At 35.3% G+C, this 13,459-nt stretch overlaps 1 protein-coding gene across 1 annotated transcript in view; it reads right to left on the reverse strand.

Moving 5' to 3' along the window:
- The window catches only part of LOC124158928 (pre-mRNA-processing-splicing factor 8), a 38,623-nt gene that overhangs the window by 17,088 nt on the left and 8,076 nt on the right, over positions 1-13,459 (reverse strand). Inside the window, exons 5-24 of the mRNA XM_046534352.1 lie at positions 11,705-11,920; positions 10,111-10,323; positions 9,866-9,991; positions 8,388-8,493; positions 8,163-8,310; positions 7,625-7,787; positions 6,812-7,029; positions 6,334-6,560; positions 5,406-5,615; positions 4,758-4,874; positions 3,780-3,986; positions 3,231-3,394; positions 3,019-3,145; positions 2,718-2,910; positions 2,395-2,582; positions 1,857-2,095; positions 1,568-1,714; positions 1,339-1,489; positions 672-848; positions 341-577 (exon numbers count right to left, since the gene is read on the reverse strand). Coding sequence (XP_046390308.1) covers positions 341-577; positions 672-848; positions 1,339-1,489; positions 1,568-1,714; positions 1,857-2,095; positions 2,395-2,582; positions 2,718-2,910; positions 3,019-3,145; positions 3,231-3,394; positions 3,780-3,986; positions 4,758-4,874; positions 5,406-5,615; positions 6,334-6,560; positions 6,812-7,029; positions 7,625-7,787; positions 8,163-8,310; positions 8,388-8,493; positions 9,866-9,991; positions 10,111-10,323; positions 11,705-11,920 — 3,574 coding nt within the window. The remainder of the gene's footprint in view (positions 1-340; positions 578-671; positions 849-1,338; positions 1,490-1,567; positions 1,715-1,856; positions 2,096-2,394; positions 2,583-2,717; positions 2,911-3,018; positions 3,146-3,230; positions 3,395-3,779; positions 3,987-4,757; positions 4,875-5,405; positions 5,616-6,333; positions 6,561-6,811; positions 7,030-7,624; positions 7,788-8,162; positions 8,311-8,387; positions 8,494-9,865; positions 9,992-10,110; positions 10,324-11,704; positions 11,921-13,459) is intronic.

Genomic DNA, 13,459 nt, shown 5'->3' on the forward strand with positions numbered 1-13,459 from the left:
CGGATTTTTTCACCCGACCATTTTCGGTTCCCCTCGTCGAACTCTTTTCACCGCTAAAATCCACGAATTTGATGTAATTCGTCAACTTGCGTAAAACGGCGCTGCGAGCACTAAATAACTACAGTTCTCCACATTTTTCCGAGTCAACTACCAACGACGTGCGTACGACAATGTATGACGCGAAATTCAAAGTATTCGAGGTATTCGAGGCGGTACTTTTCGCATAACTATTCGAAACCTCGAATATCGAATACTTTCTAATATTCGAGGTATTCGAGTATTCGCGGATACTATTCGCACATCTCTAATTTTAACTTTATCAAGTAAAATTTAAACTCACTTGCGGAATGAGAACGTGGCCCATGGAGAGCATTCCTAATCCACCAAGTTCCTTGGGAGTATAAAACACCACTGGAGGAAACCTCGAGGGCATTTTTGAGTTCAAACCAATTTTAATACGAGTCTGAATCTTATTTTCACACTTAACAAGTAAGTCTAACAGCTCTTGTGTGTTTACAACAGCTTCACGGAAATACGTCATTAATCCAATTAGGGCTGTGTTCCATTTGTTCACAATCTGGAAAAAAAATTGATTCCCAAATTAATGCACCACTCCAATGACTATTAGAATACAAATGCATAAAAAAATATCAATGTTCAACATGACCGACCTTAGTGAAAGTAGTAGATCCACTAGCCATGAGAATTTGACGAACACGGTTGTGGAAGCGCTGCATTGACTCATCATCTACCCTCAAGAAACACTGTGCAGTCCTCTCCTTAGTGATTTCATTTTGTAAATTCCACACACCATCACGATGCGTGAATTCCTCATGAGTGGTACGACACTGAAAAGGATCAAATAAGGATATATTAAAATGACGTAGGATATAACATTAATACATCATGTTAACATAAAAAATAACAAGTTGACAAAAATACTAAGTAAATATACCATCACACACTATTATAACAGCATGATGCCACATTTATCTTTCAGAGCCAAATAATTAAAGCCTCTTTCTCAGTTAAAAGAACAGAGAATCTCCTATTAGACTACATAATTAATGCCCTGTACACTAATTACTTCAGTCTATAAATTTCCCAAAATTAGCTCCACTGAAAGTGTTAAAGCCACAAGTGACAATGTGCACGCAATTTTAACATAGTACAGGACAGACTGTACTAACTCCAAATCTTAAACATCTTATATTCATACATCATTTATCACCTAAAACAATAATCAGCACATGAGTACATGTCCTGTAATCATGACATAATACGGACAATGAATAAGGTAAAATAACTTTCAAGTCAAATAAATAATCAAAAACTCACTTTAGGAAGGATGCGACATTCAAATCCACTCATGTTGAATAATAAGTTAGGATTATCCTTTGAGTATACACTGACAAAGCTGTTTTCCCACTGGATAGTTGTGACAGATCTGGGAAGTCGATTCTTTATATCCCAAAAGACTGCTCGACCCCTACAAAACACAACACCAGATAAGAATCATTCACATATAAAATCCCCTATGGCACCAAAATAGACAAAATAAACTTACAAGTTGACATCATGCTTCATTAAGCGCATTCTGGCATCACGGGGCCAACATTTTTTGTTATTATACCCAACAATATTTTCATTATTTGGATCAGGATGTTCAGTCAAATAGCGTTGAATCAAATCCCTTGCCTCCTCTGCCGAGAACCTATGTAGAAGAAGAAGAACAGCAAAAAAAATTATCAACAAAAGGGGAACAATGTACCTACTGTATCATTTCAATATTCTTGTCGACAAAAATTAACACAAAAAATCCATAAAATCTGTGAAAAAGTGAATCTGAAATTTACCTGAAGAAAATGTGCATTCGATCAATGTATCTGCAGAACAGTCGGATTGGATGGGCACCTTCGGTTGGAACATCCTGAAAGGTCAGGAAGTCATTTGGCATCTGGGGTGGCCCAGCCATTTCTGAAGCACGCTGTAGACCCAAGACCAGGAGATCCAAAACCAAGCCATAATATTGAACAACAAAGGAGGCAAACTGCAGCCCTCTGATGATTCCATAACTGTTGGTATGGTTCATGTCCTAAAACAGTGGGAAACATGACAATCATCCACCATACAGATTTTCAACAAATAACTACGAGTGGCACAACTTTATTGACATAAATCACAAATATAATTTCTGATGCAAGTTAATTTGTAACAGAGAAAAAAGTTAGACATTCCAAAATTTTTCATAACACTACATATTGAGAAATGTATTTTTTTCAAAATTTTAACACGGATTTCTTTCACTTAAATATTTTACGTATTTCCTAAATCCTTTACACAAGTATTATGGCTAGATATCATCCACAGTACTATGAACTACTGAAGGGTTACCTTATAATTGATGACAACATTGTTCTTTGCTGTCATGTAATCAGCAATGTTGTGATCCACAATAAGACGGAGCAACCTGTTAAGCAAGGTCAAATCGATCTTCTCATACATTTTTTCAAATTTTGATTCCAACAGGACATTGCATTCACCTTCAGTGACATCCCACACTTCTTGCAAATTGTTAATACCTGCAATTCATAACAAACAGAAAAAATATGAATAGCACAGTGCATCACAGTTTGTTAAAGATAGCAAGCATTATAGTGTTAAGCTTTGATCAAGGGAACACCAAATAAGTTGCTCAAACAAAACCAGCTCATTACCTTGGCACCACTTGTAAACAAGCAGCGGCGGTGGCTCAGTATCAGATGGCTTCACCCACGGAGGGAAGAGCCTCCTTTTGTCAGCCTCATACCAAAGATATTGGTCCAAATAAGCATCAGTTATTTTCTCCAATGGCTCCACATCATAAACAGGAATAAGGTGACTGTACAGGTCCATGAATTCTATTCCAACCTAAGATGATATAGAAAGGGGGAAGATTAATTTCTTCATAGACCTAAGAGGTACTGCATAAAAATTTACATTACGCTCACAAGTAAGAGTATAAAATTTTCTACGAACCTCCTTAAATGCTCGCTGAGTCAGGAGATGACGTTTGATACGAGACAGCGCCTCATGGGGATTATCATAAGCCTGCTCAATAAGACCCAATTCTTCTCTCTGACTTTGGTTGAGGCGAGACTTCACACTGGAATAAAATTTTTAAATTGACTAAATGTCCAAATGATACACCCATACTTAATTCCTTAAAATTTCATCTTATGCTACATTACCTGTATGCTTCCTTCAGCCTCTCTAGAGCCAGGATGAGAAGTTTGGTATCATGTTTATATGAGAGAGGAGGGAACGGAATTGGAGCAAATCTTCTTGATTCAAGCCAATGCACAGTAGTAGTATAAATAGCAACAGCTTCTTCTGGAGATATATACGGACCATCCTAGAATGAAATAAAGACAAAAAAATAAAACAGGATTAGAGAAAAATTAAGCCACATATAATCTCAACATGAACAATATACACAAATATATTTTATAAATTGGCATGAAAATTAATGTTTTATTTCACAATGCGAACATGAAATCAATTTACATTAGAAAATAAGGTATGTTTTTACCTCAGTGTCTCCTACTGAGGCCACATTAAACCAAACCATAATTCAGTGCAAAAATTTTAATTTGACAAAACTTCTATGTCACATACTTCAGCCAAATCTGACATCAACTTCTGTCAACCATATCATTCTGATCACAGAACAAAGAAGGCATGAGCTGAATAAAATTTCTTAACAGGCAAAAATGTATTTAAAAGAGGAAATCACAAACCTTCAAATAATTGTGCTGCCTTTCTTGCTCGGCCTTCAAGTAAAGACGAGTGAGACGACCCAAATTTTTCTTGCACACTGTCTTATCAACAGTTGCTCCTCGTCGAATACGTTCACGATTGTAGTGGGCAGTATTGGTCCACCAGTCAGCCTTCATTTTCACATACCGCAATATCATATTCTCAATGGGAGTGGGGAGTCCTGGTACCTGTAAAGCAAGAATCCCAGGCATTTAAAATACACAAGTGTGCAGATACGTGAATCTTCATGCTTAGGGTATAATATTCATTCAATAGTTGCTTCTCTAATCAATAACAAGTAGAAACCTACAGCAACATACAATAAAACAGTGACTGTGAAGAGATCAATTAGGATATTGATGACAACATAATAGGGTGGAAGAATAGTTCATGGAATGAAATAAGGATGAGCATTTGTACTTTGGAAAAGTTATCTTGAACTCACCCTCCAATAGACAAAGGTGGTCAAAAGGCATAGTAGATGTATTAAAGTGCCTCAACTCAGCATGAAAAGCAATTGTTTAGAAAACAAACAACAATCTCAATAATCCCAAACAAAAAATACAATTCTCCATTAACCGATTTCGTAACCGAAGTATTTTCAGGTACCTTTTTTTCCTTTCACATTGATAAACTGATTGATTGAATAAAAGCACAAAAGCAACAAAGCCATTGACAGAACATGTATGTTGCAGGATAACTGAGGCAATAATATCTACTGAAATAAACAACAAATCAATAAAACAGTAATCTTAAAACATGGAAAATTAATGATTTGCACTTGCAATGGCAGAGAAGTCTGTCTATAAATACATAGTATAAACCAAAAGATAAACACAACATTCACAAAAGTTGGAGTAAAAGACTTCATCAAAATGAAAGCCTAAAAGGAAATTAAACTTGTAATAACCATGATCATTGAAATGTAAACTTTCATCAGAATACATAGGTTAACTGACCTTCCATGGGATGTTTGCTTTCCAGCATCGCCAAGCCTCTGATAAATGCTGCAAAATAGTACGGGCTTTGTTTTGCTTAATACCTTCAGGCATCATGTCCACAATATCGTGCATAACCTATGGAGAGAAAATGAATACGACATGATTAAAAATTCAATACGAATAAGAATATAGGGCGTCATACAGTCCACTCAACTAAACATTTCTTGCAATTCAATTATTCCATTTCTGTTCTAAATGCAAGCACGAAAGAAATTACATTGTTATTGTGCCTTTCAGCAGTCCTTACAGTCAGAATAGGCCTAGGATAGTGTCAAATTTAAATCTTCCACTCAGTACATTTTTACAGTAAAAATAAGTATGGCTATTATATAAATGAAAAGTAACTATCAAGGTCATCACATAAAAATGTGAACAGTATTCCGATCATTATGATTGAGCTACTAGTTCAGTGAAGCAGAGTGTCCTACCGAAGCAATTGAAGCTTGAAGCCTCAGGCTTAACCACATCAATCACTTCAAATAGCTAACCTTCATAGATGGTTAATATCAGACCCCTACACAAATCATCATTACTAGAGCCCAATTTTAATATTATGATCAGGAAAAATACTCACTAAAAATTGGAGACTTTGAAAAAAGTACTTACTGAGGCCCTAAGTTCCAGATCAAAGTGACTCTCAACTCGCTGCTTTGTCACAGTCTTGGCAACACCTTTTGAGTGACGGCCTTCAAATTGACGAGACAGAAGATTTCCCAGCCACCTTTCCAAAAGAGGTGTAATGCCTCGCATGAAGAAGAGCCACACTCTCCAGCCAGGAGACCATATTCCACAGCCTGGACCTTTGCCCACAGGACCCTGAGAAGTTAAAGGGAGTCAAGAGTAGCAACATAGACAAAAGGTAAATAATAGAGCAATCAAGTTCATTTCACTGCCAGCTCAGATAGCGTTGATCCTACTTCATACAACCACCACAAAGCCTCAGGCTTTTAAGCGACAGTTGTTTGAAGCAGTCAGCCAACATAAACGGCTGATTTCAGTACCCCTACGCCATTCATCATAGCAATAAAACACATGAAATACAGTGAAACCTCGATTTTACATTCCCCTATTATACATTTTCCCTGATTTTACACAGTTTTTATCAGGTCCCAAACAATACCGCCTTTAGAAAATGATACTCTATTTTACAATATCCTCAATTTTGTACTTTTTGTAAGTGGTCCATTCAAAAGTGTAAAATAGAGGTTTCACTGTAGTCTAAATCATAACTATATTAATCTAATTTAAGCAATACTTAATTATAGATGCCACTGTTTCAAAGGGAGCACTACTCAAAGAAAAAAAATGAACATAAGCTCCATACTGTAGCAAAGATAATAATTACAAAAGAAAGACATTGATAAACAGCAGTACTTAAGATAATACCAATAATATTTTGGTATCAAATTAATTTCTTACAGTCACAAACCAAAAAGGTAACATTGTAAAACTATTAACAATTCATTCTAAAGAAAATAACTTAATTGAGCGTTACTAAGACTAAAAATGACAACAACAGATATTGGTTACTCACTGTATTGAATCTGTAGTAAATAAGATGCTTCAAATCCTTACACATTCGGATTTGACGCATAAGTTTATATTTGTACCGATACATTCCAGTCAGCTGTCCCACATGGGCAAATATATATTGCAAACCATCTGCCAACTGAAATGCATCAACGTTGTTCAGCCTATACTGCACATGGGAGTCCACAATCAACTTTGTGAGACGAAGTATTTCACGGCACAAGTGGAATGCTGAAAAAATAATATGCATAAAATGCTATACATTAAAAAGGATTTAAATCATAAAATTTATGAGAGCAAAATTCTACAGGCAAATAGAAATGAAGAGTGGGAATGTGAGTCATCACAAAAAAATACTTCAGACATTTAAAGAGTTCAAAATAATCAAATTCATAGACAGAAAAGAGCTCGCATTTCTAGTTACGATCAATATTGTACTCTATTATGCAGAATACCAAGATAAGACGGACACAGATATTTACCATTTCCGAAACGGGATTTCTTTCTCTCCTTCGTCGTCAATGTTTTCACTGGCTTGAGATTGAAGTTGTAATCTAAATGCAGATAATTCAAATTTTTACGGTGAATCAGCAGGTTCAGCATGTTGTAACCTTGACGACAAACCTGAAGCCCAGCCTCAACCCAATCCAAGGTAGTTGTCTGAAAGAACTTGGTTGATTTGAATGACCTGAACAAATACCTAAAATTTAAAGGAAATAAATATGTAAAATAAGAATTTGAAAGCTATCATAAACATATAAACATTGCAGCACTGGTAACTACTTCAAGATATTTTACCAGTTATAATTGAATACTTGAGAAGTAGAAAAATTATCATAATACCAAAACACAAAATCAGCGTAAAAATTCAAACAGAAGAACACTTTCTTAAGTGACAGACAAGCTTTCAGCCGGAGGATAAAAGGCAAAATATAGCTAAAACAAATGTACTTCATTAATTTGATAGTACGACACCAGCTCATTTTCAATTGTGACAAAAATCATCAAGTCAGATGTGCCAACCTGAGGAACACAACTTGATATCAGATCAATTAACACAAAGGATACTTTAATAATTTAAACTCGTGTGATGAACTACTTAAATAGTTAATCACTGTATTTTAAAGGCAAGTATCCTCTTTTGATTAAGACAATTTAAGTCAGCAAAAGCAATTTAACATTAAGTTACAGGTGTTCACAAACTCAAAATAAAATGAAAAAATCGACAAAAAAATTTCTATTTGTTTAAGGCATTTGAAAAATTCTAACTTTCGCATAAAAATCATAAAACTAACCTTTTCTTCTGTGGTTTTGGTGGTCGATGTTTCAAAGCATTGAGTACATAATATTTCAGAAGCTTCTGATAGCTCACTCGAACTTTCACTGGCTGACCAGGAGGGCAATGTTCACGGTACCATGGTTTAACAAGAGGCACATCTATTGCTCTCCTTGTTCGACCTATAAAAAATATATTAAATTATTAATTACTTTTGTACCTTCATATCATGTCAGCTCGAATATAACAGCTCATTGGAATTTCCTCAATGAGGGAATAAAATAACTTCTCTCACACTTGTTACAAATGGAAATAAAATTCTTTACGGGAAGCATGCTGTTTAATTGCAACAGAAAATTATTTATACATCACATATTTGATGAAATAGATGAGAAAACTAATATGAGATCCAGGACAAGGTTCGACATTCACTAGAGCACATGATATTAGAAAGCCATAAAAAAGTTTTAAGTCGCTAAGAAATTAATTTTCTACACACAAGCAAGGTTTTCTCTTTTAAGTTGCAAAACCTTCACCACCAAATACTCCAAACTTACCTGAACGCATGTTGAAGGGCCTTGGAGCCCAAAGGAGAGCAATTCCGTTAGCTGTGTTATCGGTGTAAAGAGGTGTTTCTTGCAGGAAAGGCTGCACTTCTTCCGGCAATTCAAACTCTTCATCATCATCTGGCAGAGGCTCAACACCCTGTTAAAATATGCTCATAAGGTTTTGCACTTATGGTGAAATATTTTAACTCCGAATCTGAGGGCTAATTTACTTACCTTCAAGGAGTGGCGATGAGAAATTGGATTTATAAGAGGATCAAAGTAGAAGGCTGGAAGATCTGGATCTTCTGTCTTGATGTACACAACATTTGGAGCATGATACCTTTGAAAAAAAATATTTTCCTTGAATAACAAATAAAATTGTCACAAAATAACTGCTGAGAGATAACCTATTTGGAGCACGCAAAAAACTACATTTCTGAAGTAATAAATAATGCATGGAGAAAAAACATTTTAACAACAAAATTATCTACCATGACTCGCCAATTCACTCCAATGGAATACTTATTCAATTAAAGGAAAGTTTTAACTAGAATAATTCATAAGTAATGAAATGTGGGCATTCAACAAACTTGGAATTGTTTCTTATAAATGCAAGAATTCATGCCTTTCCAAAATTAATAGGTCTGTTATGATTAAACAATTCCTATTCATACAAACGGCATCACAATTTTAAGAAATAGAACTTAAGACTACATAATTTTGAGTATTCATACTTTGAGATACAAAAAATATCATGCATGAGGTTGAGAGATAATAATTATTAAAATAGGATTTCAGCAGATCCACATAGTATTAGTTGTCATGTGGCCTCAGATTCCATCCCTATTTCTTCTCAGGATGATTAATATCCAACCACATATTGATTTCCCACATTTCCATAAGTGAAGCACCAATTGTTTGGTGTCCACCACAGTTTATGTGGTTAAGAGTATCTTAAGTAAAATTACCATTATGATAATTCCATTAGTAAATACATTAAAAGTCACATACTGGCCTGGCAAGCAAATAATACTTCCCCTACTAATACAAGGTGCATGTAGCATTTAAGTGGATTTTTATGATAGAAACAATAAAAAATTTACATTATGAATAAATTCAGCACTAAGTAAAACAAAAAAAATCCAGGTAGATATTGCATACTTCAAACTCACAGAGAACAACTAACTACTTCGGATACAATTTCCAATTTGAAAAAAAGCAAGCAATGCAGTCACCATGATAGTAAGACAGGTTCTATTTCATGAGCCCTTTTTAGCCTTCACAGGGCTTTCTAAAACATTTATAGAACCAAAAAATATCCTCTACAACATGCAGCAATTTGGCTAAAGACCATTCAATACAAATAGACTCAACTGAATAGGTGCATTTAATAAATTGATTTAATATTTAAGGTAAGATTGCATTGCTCCAAGAAATGCAATCTGTCCTGAGATGGGGCATTTGCCTAGCGCAGCAATTGAACCATCCTCAGCTGACGTGTTATTTAGCCAAGGATGGCAATAAGTTTAAGATAGGACAAGGAAAATTTCAGAAAAAAGAAGTCAAGGTACACTTGCAATTTAAGAATTAACAGTTTAATGACTCCCAAATTACCCATATGTCCTCTTTATAATCTTTCAACGTTGGCATTGCTAACATGCATTAAGAAGATCAATTATATTCACAAATTAGAACCAATATTTAATACAAACCATGAAAGATGCACATAGTGAGGCATGTTGTTGTATAGGTAGGGGAATGCAATCCTATACTCAGTTCTGATAGGTTGTCTGATTATTATCTTGTTTATGTCATTGAACTCATTCCAGTCCTCATCTCTGAAAGGTAAAATTGAAATTTTAAACCAAATAATAATAATTTTAGAATACAAACTATGATCAATCCTTTGACAAATCTTTGATGAATTCATTGCATAGATAAGTTAACAGTCACTCACGCAGGGTTAGCATCTTTGATGAGGGGCTCAAATTTAGGCCCACCAGGAATAGCCATGTTGAGAGCTTTGGCAGTAAAGAAGGATTTAAGATCAAAGAGATAGAAGTAATTGTCATCAACCAAATCAGTTAAAAGCTGGTTAGCCATTCGGTACAATGTTGCCATTTGTGGCAGAGTCAAATTCCAACGGCGGTAAGTGGAACCATTCACATGCCTGCAAAGGAATACAAAAGATGAGAATAACAAGTGATTGAATCCAAGGGTGCAGCGAGGAAATAAGGCTACGGGGGTTTTGGGCTCAGCTAATACTGGGAGTCTAAGAGGCATGGAATACCCACCAGGGTAAGCGGGAGGTGCAGGGGCCCTCCCCTAGAAAACGTTTAAGATAAATGGTCCAGAACGGTGAGTTTTACAGCTGTGTGAATAAATGCGATGGTGGTTGGCGTAACATGGTGAAACTCCTTCATGATGTACAAAGGTTAAGAAAACACTTAGCTGTTTCACAAAATAAAATATATTGCGACCAGTTTCGATACAGCGTATCATCATCAGATGATGATACGCTGTATCGAAACCGGTCGCAATATATTTTATTTTGTGAAACAGCTAAGTGTTTTCTTAACCTTTGTGCAGCTGTGTGAATAGTTTGATGTTTTGTTTGTGAGTCATCCGTCCCCCTTATATTAGTTACAAATTTCATCACATGAAAAATATTTTTATTAAAAAATTTCTCTGAGCTCTGGGGCTTGGGTTTATCCCTCAAAACTGCCCCCTTTTTGCGACACTGACTGAATCATACTCTAAAGAGTATTCAATGCCAGGGGCTTTACACAATACCCTAACTGTAGCTATGACCTTCGTCACAGTATAAAATAGTTTACACATACAGCACATTTTTGCAATAAATAAAACCATTATAGTGGCATCTTACAAAATTTAATTTTTAAACAAAAATGAACATTCTGATTTTTCCAAAAAATGTAGAATTACTAACAAGCATAACTACTTATGAGACATCATCATACATCACATCATATATCATTAATATATTCTTTCAAGGAATTACTGTCAACTCCTTTGCTTAAGAGAGCATTTTTACAACATTATCTTGATTAAAACAAGACATCTGAATTATGTACAGTTTTGGCAGATTAAAAGCATCAAGGACATCCTATCAATGTCTGTCAGACACTTTCATTGCCGTATCTTCACTGTAATGTGTTGTTTTTTGTTCAGAATTCATAAAATCTTCATCACTAATCTTTCCACTAATTGCAGTAAACCAGACAATTGTGGAAAAAAGATAATTAAACAGTGCAACAGCAACATTCTGTTATCTTCAATTGTGAATTTTCTGAATAAATTTCACTACATTTTAGTATTACTGTGGTTTGCTTAAATTCTGTGCCTCAAGACACAAAAATGTTTAGAACTAATACCTTTAAACATCTACACTTTAAGTGTTAATAAATCCCAGGAATGCACTACAGCTGTTATTAGCAAAATAAACACTAGAGAGATGGGGATATGTAGGTAGTTTAATGGCTTTAAGGATATTAATGTTTTTTATTGCCTAAAAAAGACTCAAATATTACCTCGTTCCTACAAGCGGCTTGTGATCATAGAACCACTTGGCAACAGCAGTATCTTCTTCTGCATCAAGTTCAATCTGGATGGCTTCTAGTGGTTCAACATCAAGCACGTTGTCAGCATAGTCAAGAGGAGGTTCTTCATCATCAAAAGGAGGAAAACGCATTCTCTTAAAGTGACGCCTATCACGTTTCTCACGCCTCATCATTATCCACATTGTACTGAAAAGTAACCACAATGAATGAGAATAAAAACAACAAACATAGGCAATTCTGATGAATTAAACAATGCAATGATGAACACAAAAAAAAACTGATCATGTGACACAACAAAAAATGCCATTTACAAATTTTTCAACTTCAACATATTAAAAAAAAAAAACACTTGAACAAAAAAGAAATTAATTCCACAGAAATATTACTTCCATTCCATTGCTGTGACTCAATTGCTGCTACTGTATAATATCATCAGTTTGATTAGAGTAAAATTAGGAGTTAACTTGGATACAACAAAATTCAATTGGATCCAAAAGGTAGAAAATTAGTTATATAGATCTTTACATCTTTATTGCAAAGCTAAAATTTAGAAAATATGATAAAAATCTGCATCAGTGGCTGCATGATAGATGGAGGTGTGATCAAATATCTGGCAAGAATGCATCAAACAACTGCATTATGGAGGAAACTGAATTGCCTGATACCACGCTACATAATTGCACCATGGACAAGTTGCCCAGGAGGCAACTACAGTAGACTCTCATTATTACAAAGTTCTCAGAACTGAAAAACTGGAGGTTCGTAATAACGAAGTATATGTGAGCAATGCTCCTAGGAATCGTTGAAAAAAAGATAGTTTGTCAAAATTTCTTGTCCCTTCAATCTTCCGAACTTGTAGTCACACTGCAAAATAGCTTCAGAGTCAAGTATATACAGTGCAACCTCAATATAACGACACCCCACGGTGTACTAATAAACACTCGCTATAGCGAATTGTCGCTTTACCGGAGGTGGAGCAAATAATAGCCAATATACCTGTTGCGAACAGATATACAGGAACGGAAGTGGTGCGGCGACAGATAAACATCTATCCGATAAACGTAAGCATAAATCCAGACGAAAGGCGATGTTTTTTTGCATCACTAAATTTCCTTACTTAAACAATGACTAACTATTCAAACAATTTATAAGCGCCGCACTGAATAAAAATCATGGAAAGCATTGTTTCGTTAATCATTATGCCAATGCACAACCGACGAAGCCATTTTTCTATGCACTTAATTAGTTCATTTACGTGATCATTCTATTATTTTGGTATTTTCCACTGAAAATTCAAAAATTAATTGATAAAACAGTATCGCGGTTATTTAATGCCTCAAATGTTTCCATTGGTGTATGTTTATTGTTTCTGTACGTTATGCGGCAGTGAAGTGAAATAACGCATTGCATTTGTTTCTACAGGCGAAAACGGTGGAAGGTTGTATAACGTTCCCGCCTTGGAAGACTTTTTCTATCAAATAATGTAATACCTACATAATCTACGGTAAAAAGTTTGCTAAGCTTGAAAAATGATGTGATTAAAATTGCCGTTGTTGAAAAAAAGTTTCTTTTTGAGTGTTACGCTCGCGACGTATTTGAAGTAATACACCGAGTTTACCACGGCACTGCAAACGAGAGTTAGTTGTTCTGCGAGTTCTTCCAGCGGCCACCAGGGGATGCTCGGCTACCCACGTGACAAAAGAGAGCGCCAGTACGACTCCGACC

This window comes from Ischnura elegans, chromosome 5 (genome assembly GCF_921293095.1).
Source record: "Ischnura elegans chromosome 5, ioIscEleg1.1, whole genome shotgun sequence".
In the NCBI taxonomy this organism is placed as follows: Eukaryota; Metazoa; Arthropoda; class Insecta; order Odonata; family Coenagrionidae; genus Ischnura; species Ischnura elegans.